Source organism: Anser cygnoides, chromosome 5 (genome assembly GCF_040182565.1).
Source record: "Anser cygnoides isolate HZ-2024a breed goose chromosome 5, Taihu_goose_T2T_genome, whole genome shotgun sequence".
NCBI lineage: Eukaryota > Metazoa > Chordata > Aves > Anseriformes > Anatidae > Anser > Anser cygnoides.
In genome coordinates, this window is record NC_089877.1 from 34,580,685 (window position 1) to 34,602,500 (window position 21,816).

At 49.1% G+C, this 21,816-nt stretch overlaps 1 protein-coding gene across 5 annotated transcripts in view; it reads right to left on the reverse strand.

The window, feature by feature from the left end:
• ARHGAP1 (Rho GTPase activating protein 1) overlaps positions 1-21,816 on the reverse strand; it is a 25,674-nt gene continuing 3,858 nt past the window's right edge. For 3 of the 5 annotated variants that reach the window (XM_066998759.1, XM_048065048.2, XM_048065044.2), the window contains exons 2-14: positions 20,877-21,060; positions 20,259-20,351; positions 15,368-15,397; positions 9,811-9,898; positions 9,436-9,567; positions 8,855-8,941; positions 8,125-8,223; positions 7,294-7,401; positions 5,980-6,056; positions 5,498-5,575; positions 4,813-4,941; positions 4,492-4,595; positions 1-3,834 (exon numbers count right to left, since the gene is read on the reverse strand). In XM_066998759.1, coding sequence (XP_066854860.1) covers positions 3,655-3,834; positions 4,492-4,595; positions 4,813-4,941; positions 5,498-5,575; positions 5,980-6,056; positions 7,294-7,401; positions 8,125-8,223; positions 8,855-8,941; positions 9,436-9,567; positions 9,811-9,898; positions 15,368-15,397; positions 20,259-20,351; positions 20,877-21,015 — 1,344 coding nt within the window. In that variant the 5' untranslated portion in view covers positions 21,016-21,060 and the 3' untranslated portion in view covers positions 1-3,654. Of the gene's footprint in view, positions 3,835-4,491; positions 4,596-4,812; positions 4,942-5,497; positions 5,576-5,979; positions 6,057-7,293; positions 7,402-8,124; positions 8,224-8,854; positions 8,942-9,435; positions 9,568-9,810; positions 9,899-15,367; positions 15,398-20,258; positions 20,352-20,876; positions 21,061-21,291 lie in introns of all 5 variants that reach the window. The other 2 variants (XM_048065045.2, XM_066998761.1) reach the window with 2 other exon arrangements.

Sequence of the window (21,816 nt, forward strand, 5' to 3'; positions counted from 1 at the left end):
TGGGATTACATTTCCATTTTTATTGAAATACAAAAAGTGCAAACCGTGAAATATAAGATTGGTGCAGATTAGAAGGAAATAAACAATGTGACAATACCACTGTGAAAACCCCATCCCTGCACCTAATGAACGTCAACAGAAAAGAAGGCAGGGAACACCAGCAACAAAAGCAAAGCCAAAAATTTTGCACAGGGGCCCCTGTGCTTCAAAGAGGAGACAGGGACCAAACTGGCACTCAGCTCTCTGTCAAATTTGCAGACATTGCCACAAGGCATCCAGACGGCTGCGGCCCCCTCTGCACTACCCAAAACCTCTGATGTCACAGCGCAGCTTGGGGCAGGGAGCAGGGAGTGACCAGGGGCAGTTAAGACAGCACCGGTCTTAGCAGAGGGGAATGGCCTAGGTGCTAAAAAGCAGAGGGGCGGAATGGAGCAAATTCTCCATCCCCGCAGGGAGAAATGGCTCATCGCTAACCTGAAAGGCAAACCAGAGACCTTGGGCTGCTCTACGACAAGGAGAAAAATGACAAAGACGGGCACCCTAACCAGATCCTGTCCCCACCGACACGCAGAGGACAGAAGCAGCCCAGCCAGGCCCGCGCCCAGCCAGCAGTGCTCTCCGCCAGGAGGCTGACCAGCGGGCGAGGGGATTTCATCCCCTGGGCTTGGCAGACGCAGGCTCTCGCGGCCACCCACCCAGCGGAGGCTGCGGGCAGGCCCAGGCCAGTTCCTTGCTCAAGTCGCAGGAGGGATCTCTCCAAAGAAGGCATTCAGGAGGGCAGAGCGCAGAAGCAAAAGCAGCCCCGGTTACTGTGCCTACTCCAGGGCCCCTGGCAGCTCCAGCATGAGGAGCCTCAGAGGAAAGGGGATATTTACACTGGGTCCCTTCCAGGATTTTCAAGCACTTTCCCACCACGAGCAGTAGCAGCTCCCTGAACACCCTCCAAATCTGCTCCCTGCAGGCGCTGACCTGGAGCAGGCTTTTATCCCTGCCTGCAGGGGGTGCACCAGGCTCCTTTTTGCTAAAAAAGGAAACAGTATTTCAAAAATTCACAAACCCAAAAACAAAACAAGAAAAAACAGCCACCCAACAAACTCCAGAGAGAACACAGACACTTGCAGCGATCCCTGCTCTCCCCCTGGAGAGCAGCTAAGCTACACCAGCGCTGCTCCTGGCCACCGGGCACGGACTGGCACTTGCTGCCCCGGAGGGCTGGAACATGCCACCCTCCCCAGAGAGCCGCAGCTGCGCGTAGGATCACGGCCTTGTGCCCCAGCAGACAGGCACTTGCTGTTCCAAGTCGCTCGCCTTGAGCTCGTTTGTCCCTGGAGAAGTTAGCTGGGTTTGCCTTTCCTCTAGGGAGATGCAAGCAAGGCCAGAGTCAGCTGCAGACAGAGCCGGAGCACAAATCTCCCCTCTACTAAAGCCTAAACAGGGGAGGGAAGGAGCACCGGGTGCTGAGCACTGGGCTCTTTCAGCCTCCCCACTCCTCGCAGGGTGCCCAGGAAGCCTTGCCTCCTGAAGTAAATCCTGGGCCAAGTACACCTCTCTCCACACTGTCCATCAGAGCAGATGACTACTCCACAGCAAACCAGCCCTGCTCACTTACTCTAGCAGAGACCGAAGATGAACCAGGAGCCGAGGATCTTCACAATGCTGTGAACTGTTCAGGCTGCAGCAACAGCTCCTATCTTGGCCGAACAGGGAAGATTCCTACTCTTGAAGGAGGGAGACTCAGCAACCTTGTAGCCTCCGCAGGGCAAAGCTCCCCCTACCTAGAAGGGACCAGGCCCAGCCCTGCCCTAGCACATCTCTGGCTCCGGCCTTAGCAATGCCCAGTTCCCACCCACGAGCCGCCGTGCCTCCTCCAAGCCAGCTGGGTGGACCTGCGCTGCCCTGCCACGCTTCCCGTGTTTGCACCCCGCCCCGCTCCAGAGCTTAGCAAAAACAGCCGCTTCCATCAGCCCCGCAGCAGAGGTCGCTTCTTTTCATTACAGCCGGGGCACCAACTTTTGTTCAGGCTAAAATGCTGTGAGAAGGCAAATCCTATTTAGCATCCAGTAGCTTGTAAAAAAATGAGTTCTGTTTGGTCCAAACCATTTGTCCCCGTGGCCAGATGCAACAGGGAGCAGGACTGGCCCAGGCATGCAGGGCACAAGATACAAAGGTAAATACACCAGAGAAATAAGGCGAGAAGCTCCCCACTTCAGAAGCTCCCTCAGGCCCAGGTTAAGGGGAGGGATCACTTTTAGCTCGGGTAACCAGCACGCTGCAACCCAAACCAACAGCGATGCACTGCTCAGGGAAGGCACTGGGCACATCCCGCCCTAAACCTGCCCCGCAGACCTCCCAGTTTTCTCCAGGCATGCCCAGGGCATACAGGATGTATCAGATGAGGCTTCCATGGTAGGATGCAAGGAAACTGAACCGAGGAGGAGAGGGCAGGGCCCTCAGCAGGGAATAGCTGTTCCCTCACAACTTTGGCACACGAGAGCTCAGCACCTGGGCAGAAACCTTTAAGCCAGGCCCGGTGCACTCCAGAGCGAGGGTTAGCCCCAGTCTCCAGACCTTCCCTCACGGCCATGCTCACTGTTGCATTGTGCTAGAGAAAGTTCTGCTCAAACTGAAGAGGAAAAAGAACCACCAAGGCAGTCTGTGCCTGTCAGCACAGATACACACGCCTGAAGGAGTACAAGAGGCCTCGTGTTGCTGCCACAGGGAAAGGCAGCGATCTTCATAGTGTTCAGCAGTTCAGTGCCACCAGGGCACTTTCTCCTTGCAATTCAGCCTCCCATCTGTGAAAGGACCCCAGCCAGGCCCCTGCACAGCCAGGTCTGGCATGAACCTTCCCAGCCAGGCTGGAAATGCTGCTGGAGGGACAGCACCTGAGCTGGGTAACTACAGGAGTAACCTCACCCCAGTAAAAGCTGTAGAGTATCTGGAGTGGGTGACCCCAGAGGAATATGGGCTAAATTCAGCTTCCCTGTGTTGCAGTCTGGCAGGTCTACACAGCCCACGTGCTGGGAACCTGTCTTTCACTTGCTGGTCAAAGCCGTGGGTCTGGAGAGGTGTTTGCAAGTGCAGAACACGATGCTACATGAAGCACAAGGGCTGCCTGCTCCCTTCAGTGCTTCAGGTGCCTCTGGGAGATGGCAGGATGCATGTTCAGCGCTGAAAGATGGCACTCACAGCAAGAACACCTCTGCCACAAACCCAGCGAGTCTGCCCTAGCCCTGATAGCCCAGCTGAGGCAAGGGGAGCGAGCTGGGGCTGTTGGGAGATTAAACAAAAAAAGATCTTTGCTGAGGAAGGGACCAGGAGGGCAGAAAAAACGCACGTGAGGGAAGGAGGAAAGGAAGGCAGGTCATCTTATAGGGCAGCAGGCTGGTGATGAGCCCTGGAGGAGCTGCACAGACTGGCAGGTTAGGGAGGACTCCACCCAGCAGCCGGGAGACCAGCTCCCGTCCCCACCTGATGCAAGAGATCTGCTGCTTACTTACACTTTCTCCACCATCTCCACAGCCCTCATTCTGCTCATCACCCAGGGGAGCAATGGTCCCTTTGCACTGGAGACAGCTTGGTCACAGCTCCAAGACAAGGTGGGAAGGAAGGTGGGAAGGTGGGCACAGTGTGCTGGAGTGGGCCGGCCTGGATTCAGGCCTCCACATTCTCAAAGAGCTCCTTCTGGTGGTCCAGCAGGAACTTGGTAAAGGTATTGATGGGGTTGATGGCTTTTAGGGTGATGGCTACATCTTTGGCCCACAGCAGATTCGGGCCAAACACAACCGCCAGGTTGGTGTTTGTCATCTTGTTTCTGTCACTGTGAGCAGAGACCTACGTGGGAAGAAAAGAGACCATTGTGAATCCTACAGAACAACAGAGCAGCTGCCCTCTACCCTCCCCAAAGCCAGAGCTGGCAGACACTCCAGGTCAGTGGAAGGAGGATGGCAGGCAGAAGCTGAAGACCCACTGCCAGAAAGTGGCTGGGGGAAACACAGGACTTTTAGCATTCTGGAGGTGAGGAGCAACATCTTGCCACTTCCCCCATCCCACTATGGCTCAACAACCAGGCCATATGATAATAGGACCAGGAGCACTGCCAGTCAGTACCTCTGCAGTCCAGATCATTATTAACCAAAATGATCTTCCCTCTGGCTAGAAAAGCCTTGCAGTGGCTTCCATAGCAGCAGCAAGTAGGGTGGATCTGTGACCCCTCTCCTAGTCCAATCTTCTAGTCGGTTATTTTTTCCCTCGTATCTCCACTCCGGGGAGCTTTCGGCCTCCCTGCTACAGATCACACTGGCTTAATGCCTGCCTGCACCTCTCAGTCGTGAGACCCCATGTAAGAGGAACATAAGGGAGAGAGAGGCCATCTCCTAGCTTAAGACTTATTTCTTCTCAAAGGGAAGGAGGGAGCAGGCAGGCAAAAAGCTGATGCAAGGCATAGGCAACTGAATCAGAAGACAACTTCCAAGTATCAGAGCAGCTCACCTGCACCAGGAAGGCTGTCAGTAAATGAAGCACTTGGTAGTTTTCTTCTGGCAGACTTTGGAGTGTTTTGCGAACAACATCCACGCGATTCTCCTCCTCCACACCTAAAACGCAGAAGAGATGGGACAAGCAGGTCCATAAGAAATTCTCACCTCTCCACGCAAAAGATGAATACCTCAGCACACATCCCAGTGAAAGCCCAGTTTGCAGCCATAGGGTATCCCATGCAGGACTGGCCCTTTCACAGATAGGGGTGGTTTGGAAGATTTGCCTTTGGCCAATGCAACATGCAGGGTATAGCACACTCTTGTTACAACTCACTCTGGAAGCTGACAACATGGCTGTAGAGGCCAAAAGTGAGGAGGGGCTCGGGTAGCTCCCTCAGGAAGGTCTTGAGAATCACAGCGGCGAGGTGGACATCTTCATACTGCTGGAAATCTACCGGCACACCTGAGAAAGTAAAGCAGAGATTCAGCGTTCACTGGCCAAAGCAGGATCTCCTCCAAAGAATGTGACACGATGGTCAGAGCCCAGAACTGGGGGAGCAGCATTTTAAAGAACGTAAGAGGATAATGAAGCACGAGATCTTCTAACAGAGTGAAAAAATGTGTCCCAAAAGCATATGCAAAGCACTGCTGAATCCATCACTAACTCTTTAGAAAATAGCAAACCAAACAGATGACCAGGTTTCTTGCTTGTCATCTTCAGTCCCTCTGGCATAACTAGACAAACATGGTATACCCTACCCTGAGAAACAAGGAAATATTCAGGAAGGAAAAGGGCAGTGTAGGAAACACGAGCGGGAAGAACTATGCTTTCCACACAGCAGAAATACTATACAGTGTCAGATGCTTCTTCCTTGCAACTCAGGTCTTCCCCCGATGGGGCCTCACCTAGAGTCCTATCAGAGAAAGTGAAGAGCCATGCTGGACTAGCTCCAACACCGTTCTAGCTAGACAGCAGGAGTCAGAGAGTGAGACGGGCTCTGCTGCGCTCGGACACTCACCCATGTTGTATTTTTGCTGGACCTCCCTGACAACCTGTGTATTGGCTGATCTCCGGAAAATCCCTTCTGTTGCAAGAGCTGTCAAGTGAGAGCAGATGGAGAAAAAAGATCAGGTATGTGGGAGTCTCTAGGAACGCTGCTCTTAACAATTATAAATCCATGCTGTATGGTGTTCTGACAGTTGCCAACACGTCCCTTTTTTATAGAACTGCAATTCTTCCTGCCTCCAGCAGCAGGCAAATGGTACAAGTAGCATTTGCTACTCTTATACAAGTGGGAGTATGAACAACCAAGAGAAAAAGTTCTTCCAAGCCATGAAAATGCACAGTCTCTTGAAGGCTTATCCCCCTGGGACAGGCCTTTACAACTTATTCTAGATTGCTGCTCTGCTGTTTCTCACCACACACTGGATGGGAACTGAGTGGAGGAGAGGCCACCAAATGTGAAATTAAGAGGGGTTGCAGCTTCCCTTTAACACTTACCATGCTCCTGCAAATGAGCAATGGTCTCTCTGACCACCAGAGGAACAGGAGACTGATCAGGGCTCTTCTCCCTTAGACTGTGGGAAAAGACAAAAGGTTACAAATGACTCATTCTCCCTGCCCTGCTTGCAGCCCCTGAGACCTGAAGTTGCCCACACAAGCACTGCCTTTGATTGGCACTCAGGATCTTGCTATCCCAGTCCCCCAGTTCACCCATTATTCCTGCCTTCTCTCCTGTTCACCCATCGTGCTGTCATTCACTGGAGCAAGTCTGGGATCATTACCACACCACAGCAATATTTATCTTCCACAAAAATCATAGCATGTAGACACCAGGGCAATGGAGTTCCCAGAAGGCAAGGCTGCTAGTTACAAACCAGGTGAAGAGAGTTAAACTACCTTTTGTCTTTCCCTCTTGTGGGAAAAGGCAGAAAGAAGCTGACACAGACATACATGGGATAAGCTTATCCACCCAGTTCCTGTAATGGAAGACACACCAACACAGGAGCCGTCAAGGAAGGCCTGGTGATGCTGAGGCATTCGTGCCACCCTCACTCGGACAGTCTGTACCACTTTATGGTATGGAGGTGTGCACCCCTCATCAGGCCACTACCAGGCTCAGGCACACAGCACCACAGGGATTACATTTGGAAATGTTGTGTTGAAGCTGGGGAATGTGTTCCCACATTGCTTCAGAGGATCTGTCTGGACACACAATACTGGCTCCTCCTCATTCCGCAGCCGCAAAATCACACTCAAGGTTAAAAATATCTCCAACACTTAGCCAGTATCACTATCCCTTGCCAGCATCTGTGTTTGCCTGTGTCATTGTGCAGGAATGGGTGGTGGAAATCAGTACAAGGGTAAGTAGAAGTGCTTTTAAAATAGTAATTATGATATCAAAAAAAAAACAAAGATCTGCAGCCCTACTCAGTAAAAATAGCACTGCTGTAAAGACACCTCAATCCACCTCTCACATACTTCCTTTGCTTAGACAAAGTGTTTAGTGGCATAAAGCTGCCCTCATGGTCCTTATTTTGTTTCTCACTTGGTAAGCCCTTGCTGCAGAAACAGCCTCATACTAATTTAGGATGGAGGTTAGGATCCAGTCCCGGAACAAAGAGAGTTGAACTGAACTGAGTCAGTCAGGATCTGGACATGGACACAGAGTTCCTCAGAAGGATGATTATAGTTTTGTCGCAAGTCCAAACTGCAAGAAATTTTACAACCACTCCTGCAGCTGTTCAGTTATAAATACAGTAACCTCATATCCACCAGGTCAGAACAAAAGCAACATAATGCAGAGATACTCACTGCTGGAGCGAGACTCCAAACTGCTGGTTTGGCAGTGGTGGGCGTGGGGGTGTCGGCTTCTGGGGCACTTGTGCAGGCTTCTGCAGTGATCTCAGATATTCGTCATATCTGTGGAAAGACAGAAGAGTAAAAAGCCAGTCCACCTCCAGGAAAGAGCACAAACCCAACACTGCACATGACCCGCTGCTAACACACTAGTAACACCTCCAGTCTAGCATGGCTGCTTCCACCTATGCAAAAACAGGACAGACAGCCCTAGAGAAACACAAACAAATATTTGGTTGCCAGAAAATAAAAGAAAAAAAAAGCAGAAGGAAAGGAAGATATATATGGAATCAAGAGCTGGAGTAGCTGAAGATCACAGCACAAGTAAGAGGTCAGGGCAGCACTGTTTGTGACGAGACAGTTGCAGATGTGTGAGAGGGACGGGTAATCAGTGTGGTTGGACCAAGATTGTGGTAACTTTGGGAAGCCTCAAAGAGGAGCTGAACTGTGCCAAGTGAGCAAAGCAGGTGCCCAGACAGAGCAGACATACACCACAAAGTCCAAGTCAGTGTTAATGTCAATAGCTTGCAGAAAGCCCCTGAGGGGTGGGTGGGCATGATGGGCGCTCCACCGGAGAAGCTTTTATAACTCAAGGACAGAACTGGGCACTGGGGCGCATACACAGGAAAGACAGTGGAGAGAAACAACAGTCTTTATGGCAATTTACCACCACTTCCTCAAAAAACACTGCATAGGTGGAATAATCCCTTCTTCCCTTTGCCATTCATCCAGTAAAATCCCCTCTCATAGAGCCCTAAACAAATGGGAGATAGGTAGCACTCTCACTTCAGCACTTGGCTCGGGATCCCCAGCTGTTCCAGCTTCACGTACTCCTCCAGCTCACTAAGGAAGTTCACGTAAAAGATTTTTCGTCCAAACTTAAAGCTGAAAAACAAGAGACAAGTAGTAGGTGAGGAATCAGGAAATCCAGTATCAGAAGGGTGGACTTCTTACAGGCAAGCAGAGCAGGGGTCTGAAAGAGACATTGATGGGGCAAAGGGGCCAGTATGGCTGAATGGCAGAGATGTTGCCCACGCAGCTCTACAACTCCACATATTTTATCAGGAGATGCCAATACTTTCCAGGTCATGTTACAAGCCCTTGCAGAGGTAGCCTCCCTAAAGCCCTGGCTTTCTCCTTCCTAAGTTCAGCAGTAGGCTGGAGACAACTCTTCAATTATTTTACACAGTAAAATAATAGAGTACAGAGTTAGGATTTCAGCATCAACACGATGAATTAAGTATACTTTGGATCAATACTCTCACTTCCTTTTTCATTATTAGCAGAGCCTGCACCACATTACTTCCAATTGCCTGGATAACCAAGGAGCAGCACAGATCTGCATATTCTGTAGGTAGTATTTCTTGCATCTGAATATTTCTGAGCTCAGAAACAGGAGGAGACAGCATAAGGCAAGAGACAGCAGGGCAGGCTCGGCAGCCTGGACACATCCTGTGTCCTCCCCCCAAGAATTGCCCCATCACTCCGAGGATGTGGGTGATCAGAGGCTTCCTACCTGATCAGAGGCTTGAAGAGAATCAGCAGGGTCTTGATGAACATGGTTGGGTGCACAATGTACAAGGCTTTGATGTTCTTCTTGTACCTGCCAAGAGAAGCTAAGTAAGGATGAACTGTGCTTTAAGCAGGGGAACCAACCTTTTCACAAGCTTAAGGCATCCCAGCTGTTCCATTCCTTTTGGATTCTGCCTCACCACTCCCCACCACTCATGGCCTCTGCTCTTCCACGTTCGGTAGCAGTGTCAGGCTGCCCAGCAGCCTAAGGGCACGCTCTACGTTATTCCAGGATTCACCCAGGAGCAGTGACCAGTCTCACCAAGAAGCAACAGTTATACAATGGTGCTAACACACTTGCACTACTTCCTGGTTTTGCTGCTTGCCTGTTGGCCTAAAGGACGTAACTTCAGGAAGAGATGGGCATCCCATGATTCAGCCCACATCAAACAAAAACCCACCTCCACAAGCAGTAGAAACAAGCAATAGTAAATTATGATCACCAGGCTAGGTGGGGGCAGGGGAAAGACCTGTATTAGGCTACAGAGCAGCATGCTACACCCTCGCCTGCTGCCCCCTACTCACTTGCGATCAAATTCCCTGTAGGCATCTCGCAGCCAGCTCAGGGATGGCTTGTTCTCACTTGTCAGGCCGTGGTGCAGATACACCAGTGTGTAATCACTCTCCACATACTGGTCCAGTGTGAATTTCAGGTACCTGAAAAGATACAGCTGATGAACTCACTTCATGCTCTGCCACATGGAGGCTCTTCCTCCCTTTGGGCCTCTTTTTAGTGTGCCATAGCAGAGGATTTGTATACCCAAAGATGAACATGAGCACTTTGCAAGGACATGTCAAGAAAAAGAAGACACTCCATATAGATTTAGCCTCAGGAATCTAGTACCTGGGAATCGTGTCAGGGTTAAGAAGTTAACAGCAGCCTCCGAAGACACTACTCACCCCAGCAGTTTCACGTGATCAAGCTGATGACTTGGGGGCATCCGGCAGGCACTGAACAAAATGACTTTCCTTCCATATTTGTCATCACCTGCAGATGAAATGCCAGAGATTACAGGGAGTTCCAGGACTACGCTGTGGTCTTGGCAGCAAAGGGGTAATGGAGCATGGAAAACCACCATAACAAGGCAGAAATTGAGATTGCCAAAGCTGACAGTAAAGATAAACCTGATTTTCAGCAGAGTTGCCACGGGCCTAGTTTAGGAGCAGAAACCTGAACCCCAAGGGCCTGGCAAGTTGGCAATGTGAACGGAGAACAGAGTCCATGCTCCAGCCCTGAAAGAAGAGGAAGAATTGGAAGCCAGGATGAGTCAGAGCATGTAGGAATGGAGGCCTCCAGTACAGAGCAGAGTACTCAGAGCATTAGTCCTGCAACACTGCTCCCGAGGGCCTGCTCCTGTTGTATGTGTGCATAGGGAGGCACAGGAAAACTGCCCCTCACAGGCACAATAACCACTCCTCCCCTTCTGCACACAGCCCCAGACCACTCATGGTCCGGTGCGTGTGGCTTTTGTTTCACCTAAAGCGCCATCCTGCACACAGAACAAAGCAGTTTCATATCCCGAAAACCAAGAAATTCCCAGAAACAGGCAGTCCCAGCCACATCCCAGAGACGAGAAGCAAGCATCATCACAAGCCTCTTCTACACACGGACAAGGTTAGCCCCACCAGATTCTCCAAAGGAGCCTGCAGAACAAGCCGCTCTTCACTGCTTCCTAGATTTTTCCATCTACAGTTGCAGTTTCCCATTCTGAAACGGAAGGAGCTGCCAAGTGTGGCACAACCAAGTCAACTCTGTGCCAAAACCCCAGCAGAAAACAGTCCCCACCACAATGGAGCCAAATAACCCATAAAGCAACCTCATCATCTTAGGGGAGGATGCTCCCAGCCACCTCTTGAGACTTCAGAGACACTGAGCCAAATTTTCCCCGAAGCATCTCTTCATACATAGAGTACTTCTGCCGGCAGAGATCTCCAGCGCCATGAACAAAACCCAAGCAGGTGGGCACGGACAAGCTTAGCGGACATGCTGGGGGAACTGACGGATTTAGATAAGTGAGAACCAGGTCACAAATCATTTGGATATGCAGAGTTTGAGGGAAATCTGGTTCTCTTCCAGATGGACACCCCCCCCCCCCCAATTCATTTCTATAAGGATGACTTACTTTTTAAGCACTGGTGGAGGTGAAATTGTTCCTTTAGTGCGAAGGGTTAAAGTTTTCTTGTCTTTCTGGCTATTCACCCTGCTCTGAGAGCTACGTTTTCTTGTCAAATCAGAAGGAGCACAGAGCAGTGAAAGGGGCTACTGAGGCTATATTCAAGAACACCCTCCTCCCTCCCCTACAGCACAACCATCCCATTCAGACCACATCACAGAAAGCAGCAAAGATCTCTACTTATGCAGGATAGCCCTGTAGTACATCATCCCTCCTGAAAGATATCCTTTTCCCCATGCTGGATTTACAGTATTCAGAGCATGCAGCTGTTTCCTCCCCCTTGCATAGGCTCCAGTGCCCAAATACTGCTCGGTTAGACTTGCCGTGCAGCAACTGAGATCTTAAACTAAACCCCAGGAGAGCAAACCTGAGGCTTCCAGGAACAATGCCTGTTTGTAACAGATGACCACTTGCTGCAGCAAAAGGAAGCCAGAGAATTTACATACACAAGCCACAACATTAAGAAGCTGCTAAGCCCATCTTTTATCCCTACCCTGGCCAGAAGCAGATTCCCTCTGCTTTTTCACTTCTGTTTTTCCCTTGCAAGTCTCACTTTCAAGTCACTCAGCAGGCAGCACGAGACAGAACTTACTGATGCACACAAGCCAGAGCCTCTACAAAGGTTAGGGACACTGAGGCAGCACCAGGTACAGACCAGGAGAGGCTGGCAGAGGCCATCGCACTGACATACACATGCGCAGGTGGGGGCAGTTAGGGAGGACACATGACCCAGAAAGCAGGACTAGAAGAGAGTGATGCAAGGATCGTCTGGAACAACCAGATACAGGCACAGCCAGGCCACGAGACCAACATCACATTGCATATCCCACGGTAGCCCACTCTCTGCCTAGCCCAGAGTTTCTTGGTAGCTTGCTGTGAGCTTTAGGGCTGGGTCAAATGCATATGAGCTGTCTACAGAACAAAGATGCAGGGTAGAAAATTCTGGGCAAGAGGATATGGCAAACTGTGACTCTACCCAGTGGTCTTTAACCACTTGTACGGCACCATCTGGAAGACAAAGGATCCTGCCTGCACAGAGCAGCAGGAAGATGGCAGCACCTGAGAATCTGCTGAGTTTTGTAGTGATGAGAGAAAACGGCCACAAAGCCCACCGATCCGTGCAGTTCACAGCTCTGTGTCAAAGACAGAGCAGGTGCTGTCTTCAGTTAACAGGATGCAATTCAGATTGACGTGGATGGTCCGAGGGCATGAAGCAGATGATCAAGGCAGGCCTTGGTTGTGGAGAACTGCAGTACAGCTCCATCTTCATGTGATGCTGCAGGTGGCTGCACACCCAGCTCGGGCTCCTGGGCGCTGACTTCCAGGCTGGACAAATCACAAGTCAGGAACCAAATACCTTAAGCACCTTCCTCCAGAATGACATGAAAGCCTTCAACAGGGCCTGTGCAAAGTCTAGAACCTCATTTCTTACACAGCCTTGCTGAAGAGGTCTGGGATTGCTGATAAAAGAAAAAACAGACAATCCACGATTCTGCCAAAGGGGAGGTGGCATGTTTCCCCTGGATTATTTACAGGGCCAAGCACACCAAAAGATTACCTACAGTCCCTTGGATCACTGGAAAAGGAGTGGCCTGTTTTGCCTTCCAAATATGAATGAATTTTTGCATGAGAACTACACGGGAACCAGCACACCCATTACTGAGTTGTGAGTTTCACACCAGTTTCACCACACTGAGCTCAGCCTGTCAACACAAACATTCGAAACCACGGAATGCCAATCCTGCTTCCACCTGATATATATCAGATCAGTCTGGTTTCTCCAGGTACAAAATTCAGCTCCTGAGCATCAAAGATGAACAATCAGTTGGTTCCAGTTTATAAACAAGAACCTAAAGCCTATTCCATGCATTCTTGGTTGCCAGAGGAAACTGCCTCCAGGTGACCTCTGTGCCTCCGACTGAGCGGTTCCTTATCATGTTTGATCTTTCCCAGATGCTCCATCCCTTGTACTGTTCGTCCTCTTGTTTGCAATATTCATCTTATGTATCTACATTTTCACCCCTTGCTTGCAATTGCAAGTACCTGAAGTTTCCACTCAACACAACTGTAGACCATGAAGTAGCTGCTCGGATTCTCAGGCTGTCTGCTACCTCTCCCAGACAAGAAATGCTCAGCAATAGTTAACAACAAACCAACAAAGAAGCAATTATATATGTTAGCACTCACAGAGCACCCCAACAAAGTGCATACCTTTGTGAGCATTTTCATGCATAAAACATGCTTTCAGTGTACTCCAGAATTCAATGACCCCCCTATGGGATGGAATTCAGAATTATTATTTTCTAAACAACAAAGAGCAGGACAGCAGCCAACACGCAGAGCCTACCAGTCAAGACTGCTGCTCATCTAAATAGATATTGACTTGTAGCACTGAGATGCGCTGATTCTCCTGAACGTTGCTGTGGTGCTTTTAAGGCCCAAATTCATTTTCAACTCCCATCTGAAGAGCAGTGTTTCCAATGCACTCCTGAGACATGGGGTGAGAACACCATTCCTGCGGTTCCAAACCATCAGTGTAGGACCATGCTCCTAGAACAGCTGAAGTTTAATCACCAAGGCTAATGTTTTCAACCTGCAGCAAAGCAAACGTGCCAGAGCAGAAATTCCTATCAAGGCAGCAGTACTGTCCTGAGACAGGACTCCGCACTAAACAAATCTGTACAACCAACATGGAAAATACACGCTTGACTTGCAAATCCTGCTATGTATTTCTAGGTGTTTCTCCTGAAAAATATCGGTCAGCTTTTCTGACACGATTTGATGCTACCAGTAAAACTGCAGTTCAAGGACCCTGTTCATTCACCAAATACCCTCAGCTGAGGATCCCACTTCGATGAAAGATGCAAGTGAGAAGATCGATCCTGGTACTTTGATACCGAGAGAATGCAGACAGATAAAACTTGCCACCAAACACTTCCCACCCCTGGAAGTGTTCAAGGCCAGGCTGGATGGAGCTTTGAGCAACCTGTTCTAGTGGAAGGTGTCCCTGCCCACAGCACAGGGGTTGGGACCTGATGGTCTTTAAGGTCCCTTCCAACCCAAACCACTCTGTGGTTCTGTGAAAAGCTAGTGTTGTCAGTAAAGCAACAAAGCTGACAGTTCAGGGAGAAGGAGGGGACATCGCTACAGAAATCTAGAACACTACACAAGTTTCACAAAGCTTAGGATGCTTATCAGAGCCACCATCAGTAAAAAAAAAAGAACTCCTCTAATACAATTTCAGGTTCGTGCCAAACTTATGACACAGTGCAGTGTTTAAGTATCCACAGTAGATTTTAGATGACCGAGGAATTCCAACATGGATGTAGCCTCTCAAGAAACGAAAGTAAGGAGGTCGAGGTAGCAGCATTTTAATACATGACATCTTATACCTAGATATTCCCAATATCCAAACACTGCCAGAATTATAAAGCCTTATCAAGTGACTAAAGCCCTAACTGATAAAAAAAAAAAACAAATAAAAACAAAAAACAAAACCCCACAACCTAAAGGATCAGATTAAAGAATGTAAAACGAAGGATGTCTCCCACAGCAAATGGTGGACAAGAACCCGTGTGATGAGGATCAGCATTTCCATGGACTGTGTGAAGATCTTGGCCTGCTGTTCAGAAACAGCAGTAAGAATTTCGTACAAGAGTTTGATCTACACCGAGAAGTATGAAAGCACTGGCAGCCAAATCCTTAAGGCTTGGGGCTGAAGGCCAGACTATTAACAAATGCTCAGCAAGCACAGAGCAGTCTAGCACAGCTTCGGGCTGGAATAAGGAACAGGTTACCAAAACACAACATCTCTGCAGCCAAAGGGGGAAGAACTTGGTAACAGTAGCTTTCAGTTGGAGAATCCAATTTCAGTGCCAGCTGCACAGTAAGTGCATGCAGCAGCAGATCGTCTGAAGGAATGGGAAGCAATCCTAGGATGAACTTCTAAAGCACACATGACAACGAGGTACCTCTGTGTTCGAACTGAACTGCTCCAAGCAGGCCACCACCAGAAGAGGAACAGGATTTACACTGAGACCCGAGAGCCCCAAAGTGCCCCAAGTAAAGCCCGCAGGCCAAATTTGGCTCAGGTGATTCTGCTGTGCCTGAGGCAGAGGTGCAGTCCTCAGACGACAATTTTGTACAGCCTTTGGACTCCTGAAAAATTGCCAGCACAGCCCAAGGCTGAGCAAAGTTTGGGCTCCCCTGAGATAACCCAGCTACAGGCCACGGTCATGCTGAAGGAATACCATGATCTACAGCATCACAAAACATCTACCTACCTGGTTGGGCCCCATCAAGTGCACCCTGGTCTGGAGGAACAGAAACAAAGTTATAGCAAGCCAAGTTTTGCACTCTTTTCCAGAAAGTAACCTTGAGTATAAAGTCTCAGAGTCAAGCCAGATTGCCGCTGGGATGCATTTAGTTGCTGTCTTGCAGCAGCTAAGCTCCTTCTACTTCATCTTTCCCCCATGCTCCTCTCCAAAGCAACCATAACTAACAGAGGTGGTAACTGTACCCAGGATTCCTGATTCTTGAATTTGCAACAAATTCTGTATAATCCTAGTCCAATTTCTGGCACTTGCAGTTAACGCTTCCCCCAACAACAAAATGGCGACTGCCATACTGCCACTTTTAAAAGGGTTAAATGCCACAAATCCTGAAAGTCAAGGTCCTTTGAACAACCTCCGAAGTGTACACAGGATGACATCACTCTGTATGAATGACACGTTCAACAGACTGTTTTGGAAGAAGCCAAATTTCACTAACAAGAACGTGAGGACAATTTATATCTTCAACACAAGTTATAAAAAAATCTTATTAGACTCTGAATAAAAAAAATAAACTGGCAATTTGGGGTGCAAAAAGGTTTCTCTGTTCAGGGAGGAGGTTATGAAGGCATTTATTGCCATCCTCTGCCCCTTTCCATCTCTCCCACAGCCATATATACTCTCCAGACCCAAATGGGCCTGTTGACATAGGAGGCTCGGTAGAGCAAGGCTCTAAAAAGAAACTCTCTGTTCCCTTGATCTCTCTTAGGAACCGTAGAAACTCTCCATTCCCTTGATCTCACATCTCAAAACATGGTGCAGAAGCTGGGCTGCCTTTGGATGGGCCCAATTCCACAGAAGGCACTCATCATTCTGTATCGCATAAATACTGTTAAAAAAAAAAAAGAGCAAAAGCCAGAAACTACATTCAAATGCAGCAGAAATGCAGGCTTCCCATGTTAATGGAGTCAATAATGATGCACCATACTGGAAAGGAAAAAGACCCTTATTATCAGAGGGGTGCAATGATGCAACCTACTTCCTATGCAAGCTTTGTCTGCAACTTCTGCCTTCGCCTGCTTAGTGCAACAGCAGCTACCGGTGCTTGCTCCAAGATCGATTTTATCTCCCCACATCAGTCACCACCACCAGCAAATCATCAGCATCAGTTACAACTTTGACACCTGCAGCCAGCAGCCAGCTGTGATGCTTTTTAGGTAGGTTTGGTACCTGGCATAAAGAGTAAGATTCTCTGCCATCTGGGAACGCTCAGGAAGGTACGCCTCCAGCTTGCCACCTTGCGAGTGACCTGCATTTCAGTAGCAGGTCTTAATACACACTGGCATCAAGCCTTCTCTGCAAGGGCAGCCCTACAGACTTCCATGTAATGGTGGGAGGCAGCAGATTTCCCACAAGACTAGCAGAAACGCGCTCTGAGCTTCAGCAAGGCATTGAAGTCACTGGGCAGGGACTACGTAGCAGCACCTTTGCCGTAACAGACTTAGCAGCAGGACACAGCATCTCTTAAACTTATCAGAAGTTTGGGACGGTTCATCAACAGCCTTCAGCCAGAAGCCTGTGTTTCCTCCAAGCATTACATGATGTAAGGAAGAAAAAACACATCCTTTGCAGAAGTGGTTTGTGCAGTGAAACCGAGCTACATCTGCTCCAACTTTTAGCCACGTGTAAAGACAAATTTATTTGCTACAGCACTCACAAAAAGAAGAACTCAGAGTCAAGAAGAGCACAACCACACAGAGACCTCTCCACAACCTCCGTAAGATGCTCCAGAAACAAACATCTGAGGGCAGGTCTGAAAGGACAGGCAAAGAGCATCATCTCTTTCCTTCCAAAAAGCATTAAATTCCCGAACCAAAACAAGCTTTCCTAAAACTAAAATATTCTGGTTCATAACGGTGCCACCATATCCCCTTGGAACCGTGGCGTGGATGCCTTTAGCCCAGGCTCCCTGTGAGGCACCCCCCTAGGAACAGCAATGACATGCCGGCTCCGTCCGGCGGACAAAAAGCAGGTCGTGATCACGCACGGCCTCTTCCAGGAAGGTCCCAGCCCCCAGGAGAGATAGGAGCACAGGGCACGAAGGGGAGCTTCCATGAAACTGCTGCGCTATTTTGAAGTAGGGAAAATGAAAACAGAAACATTTTTTTATGGCAAACTCTGCAAAATGTTTTTTGAATAATTTCCTTCCTCTTAAGCCAGATAGCTGTGAGACTGAAATCTGGCATGACTTGATTTGAGTCACAAATTCAAGTCAGCAAGAAAACGAGCATGCTAACTTTCTGTTATCAGAACTGGGGTTTTGTTTGTTTTGGTGGTTGTTTTTTTCTTTCCTTTTTTAAAAATGTTTTTAAAATAAACTACTGTCTATTAACACCGTGCACCAGCCCACTAGAAGCAATTACTGCTCCGACCACACAGGATAACCCTGGAATTTCAGCCCGAGGACGGTAACCAGCCTTCTGCTTTTGTCCCAAAATAGCATCAGCACCCCAGAACGTATTTCAGGGAAAGCACAAACAGAATTAGCCATATGCTTTCTGCTCTGAAGTGAAAAGCAGGGAAGAACACAGAAGTGAAAGCTCATAAAACAGCAGAATGGATGAAACTACCCTTGATCTGCTGCCACCTGCTAATATTTACAGGAGAGCTGGGGTGGAGCCGTTTTGTTTCAGACTCAGCGTGGCAAACGTTCACTGCACCTAAAAGCGCTGACAAGCACAGCTCGTCAGTAGAGCCAGAACCAAACAGTTCCACTTTAATCCCCCAGTGAGATTTTGACTCCCCAGGCTACTTCTAAAAGGATTTTTCCAGATTTCCCCAGATTGTTTGCCTCCAGTGACAGCCCAGAGAACATTACCCTGTCCGATTCTCTGAACAGTTAATGTTATTAATTATTGACCAAGAAAACTGAACAAACTGCTTCAGCTCCAGCCCCCACGTTCATAAATCCTATTTCCAGGAGATGAGACAGCAGTGAGCCTCAAAACGAAAGTGCCAGCAAACCCACTATGTGGAGTTGAGCTTCTTTACCCAGAAAAGGCATTGCACCACATTTTGTGGTGGGGACTATCAGACATTTTCAGATAAACAGGCTAGTGGTGGAAAGTGGCTCATGGCAGCCAACAACAGATGGCTCTGTGAGATGCTTCTGCACTACGCAGACACACAAACGGGACCAGGAAACTCACTAGAAACACAAATTCAAACCATGACGGGGAAGAGAGGTCCTTCAGAAGGCAGGCACACCTCCCAGGCAGCCATCTTACCACCCTGAAATGCTTCCAGGAAGTTAGGTAATTCTTCATGTGCTATCCTAGACGTCTGTGTCAAATGGCTGCTTTCCAGCACCACTGAGACGCATCATCTCCTTCGCAGCGATACTCAGCAAGCTTGTAAAACAGCCGCCGTGTTACCTTGGAACAGGAATCCCGCAGAAAGGCTGGTGCTTACATCAAGGCAGAGCACAAAGTGTGTGCTGGGTTTGGGTTGACATTCCAGTCTTATCAATGTCTGCGATCTAAACACTCTGCTAAGCACTTGGGCTTTGTCTGGAGTGAACAACAGTACAATTTAACTCACCAGCTCCCAGAGTTCAGGAACGCCGGGTACCTCTGCCATTTGCATTACAAACGCTCTAGGTACTATCACTGAAACGGCAGGACTCCACACGTTTGTTCCCTTGCAGTTTCGGCAGCAGGGAGACCAGAGTGCAGACCCAAATTAACTCCAGCCCTGGAACTCCAGCCCCATGGAAAAGAAGGTTACTAACACATCCACAAATCAAAGCGCTTGTAGAGAATGTGGAAGACACAATGGCTCAACTGCTAAACACTCTGCCTGTCATCCTAAGCAGCCAAAGGCACAGAGGGAGACAAAGAAGGTTTTGAGTTTGCCATTATCATTTTGTTCCCTAAAAATGTAACATGAGAGGTTAGGAGAAAGGAACTTCATTCTAGATGACAGCCTAGGAAAGAATAATGTCAGGACAACTCTTGCCAAGGTTCTTGCCAGCGAATCTTTCCTCTCTAACCCAGCCCAGCTGCAGAACAACCCTTTATCAGGAGGACTCCAGCTTGCGCTTCCGCTTCTCTGCAAATTCTCACGCGGGGCAGGAATCAAGGTACAGAGAAATGGCAAGAGGAAGGGAAGGAGGTGGCTGCAGATGATTAAGGAGGAAGCGTGTCAAGTCCCAACAGGCTGAAGAGGCTTTTTTTCTTAAACAGGGAAGGCAGGACAAACTAGAATGACCATCCCTCAGACTTACCACAGCAACCTAAAAACTGTCTCCAAGAGTTTCTCATGGAGGTCCCAGCTGTAAATGCTGAGGGTTAGTGTAATTAAAATAATATTGACGAGACAACTACACAGAAGAAATCAGAATGCGACCCCGAATGATCAGGTCCTTCCTTGCAGTGGGTCCCAGGCCTCTCCCCCACATTTCAGGTTTCTAAAAATGCTGTATATGGACAGGATGGCAAACTGGCCATTTGGATACAACAGAGAGCTGCCACACTTAGTCAGTCAACTGAGGGAGCTCACAACTAGGTAATTTGTGTGATATTATCATATAGAATCCACATCTTGTGCTTAGGGCACAATCAAGGGTCACACCTAAAACAATTTGACAAAAGTGACCAAGTCCTGCTAATAATATAATCCAGACAGTAAGACCCAAGAAAGAATGCAAGTTTAACCAAGGTCAATGGAAAATTGCACTTATTGCAAGCATTCAAGAAGTTTGGTGCTCCTTCTCTTTATGATGCCAGCTGTCATTGCCACTCGGGCCTGGCACATAGCAATTGCCCCCACAACTCCGTTACAGAGACCCTTCCTCAGCCCAGCTGCTAAGATATCCAAGGAGAAAACAGAGAGAAAAGACTACCTGCTACTTCCACAATGTGGTGCCTGGCGATATCGTAGTAGGGATCATCCCACCGCAGGTGAGTGACGGGCTCAGGGGAGCCTTTGGAGTCCTCTGCACAAAACAGACGGAACAAGCAATTAGAAGAAGGGATCTGGATTGGCTGTCCCACATGCCCTTGAGCTGTTTTCCCTGACCTCCTTGGGCAACGGTTCATAGCACAGGAGTTGACTGGATTCCTACAGACTTTCAGAGCAACAGCCCAGTTCTCCAGTCCTACTTCCCATATGGAATCTCAAGACCTTTCCATCCAGGACGATCAAACTGTCCTGCAAGAGACCGTAACAGAGGACACTCGAGGATTTACAGTGTGTCCGTACTGTCACCATCAAAGCACAGTCCGTGCCAGAATTGAGAAGAATATATTTACAAAGAATATATTTACAGCAGCTGGCTCCGAGCTTTCAGTGCTATTCAATGTCAGGGCTAATTCACTTGGGCGTGGTGCAACAGTAATGGATCTATAAAGCTTTTAGATGGAGCTGGGACTCTCTCCGTATGTAGATATGACCACAATGATGCAGGACAAACAATTCCTTTTTGGCCTCAAGCCAGACCCCTAATTATTAGGATACTTACCTGATTTGGGGAATGCAGGGACTTCGTCTGCTGGCCAGTTCTTATCGTCTATGGAGGCCAGCTTGAGCTGGCTGAGGGACTGGCTGGTATCATCCAAGTTCAGGTCATCCTGAAGCTCTGAGAGCGGGTCTGTAGCCATGGTGCCCAAATACCGCCGTTTGCCTTGCAGCGCCTAGAACACGGACTGCAGAGATTGCTAGGTGAGACACCGAGATCGCAAGTTTCCCTCCCCAAAGAGGCTCTTCCCCTTCTCCCTGATTTCCCCCAAAGCCTGCCTTTTCTTCACCTACCCCGAGACTGTGCTTCCCCTCCCCCTCAATATAAGCAGGAACTCCTCCTCCTCCCAGAAGCACCGACATATGTCAGATTTTTTGTGCCAGTTGCTACCAAAAGGACATCGGGAGCCTGTACCAACCCGCTCGGTGAGGCTCTGCTTGACCACAGCTGTGTCCAGATCAGTTTCTCTCCTGGAACAGGAGCAGCAGCGAGCCGCCGAGGAAGGCGACAGGCTATGCCAGCCCCTGCCTGACACACTCACTGCAGCTAAGAGCTCCCCCTCCCTCAGAAGGGCTGGCACAAAGCCCAGCGCTTTCCACAGTTGGCCCAGCGCTGGAAGCTTTCCCAGGAATCACCCCCCCCCTTCTCCCCACAGGGGAGGGCCAGAGCTCTCAGCAACACCAAAGTGGGTGCCTCGGTGCGCTGGGATCTGCACGCACAAGTGAACAGCTCAGAGCTTCTCAAAACAGGATTTCGTAGGCTGAGCTAGTGAGACATGGGGAACAACACACGTACCACCCTAACCTCCCTGCAGGATCATCCAGCAGACCCTTTCTACTACACAACACCGAGAAGTACAGGACTCGTCGCTTTAACTTAGAGCCCTATTGCCAGAAGGAGCATTCCCCACCAAACGTGCCACACCACCGAGAGGACCAAGGAA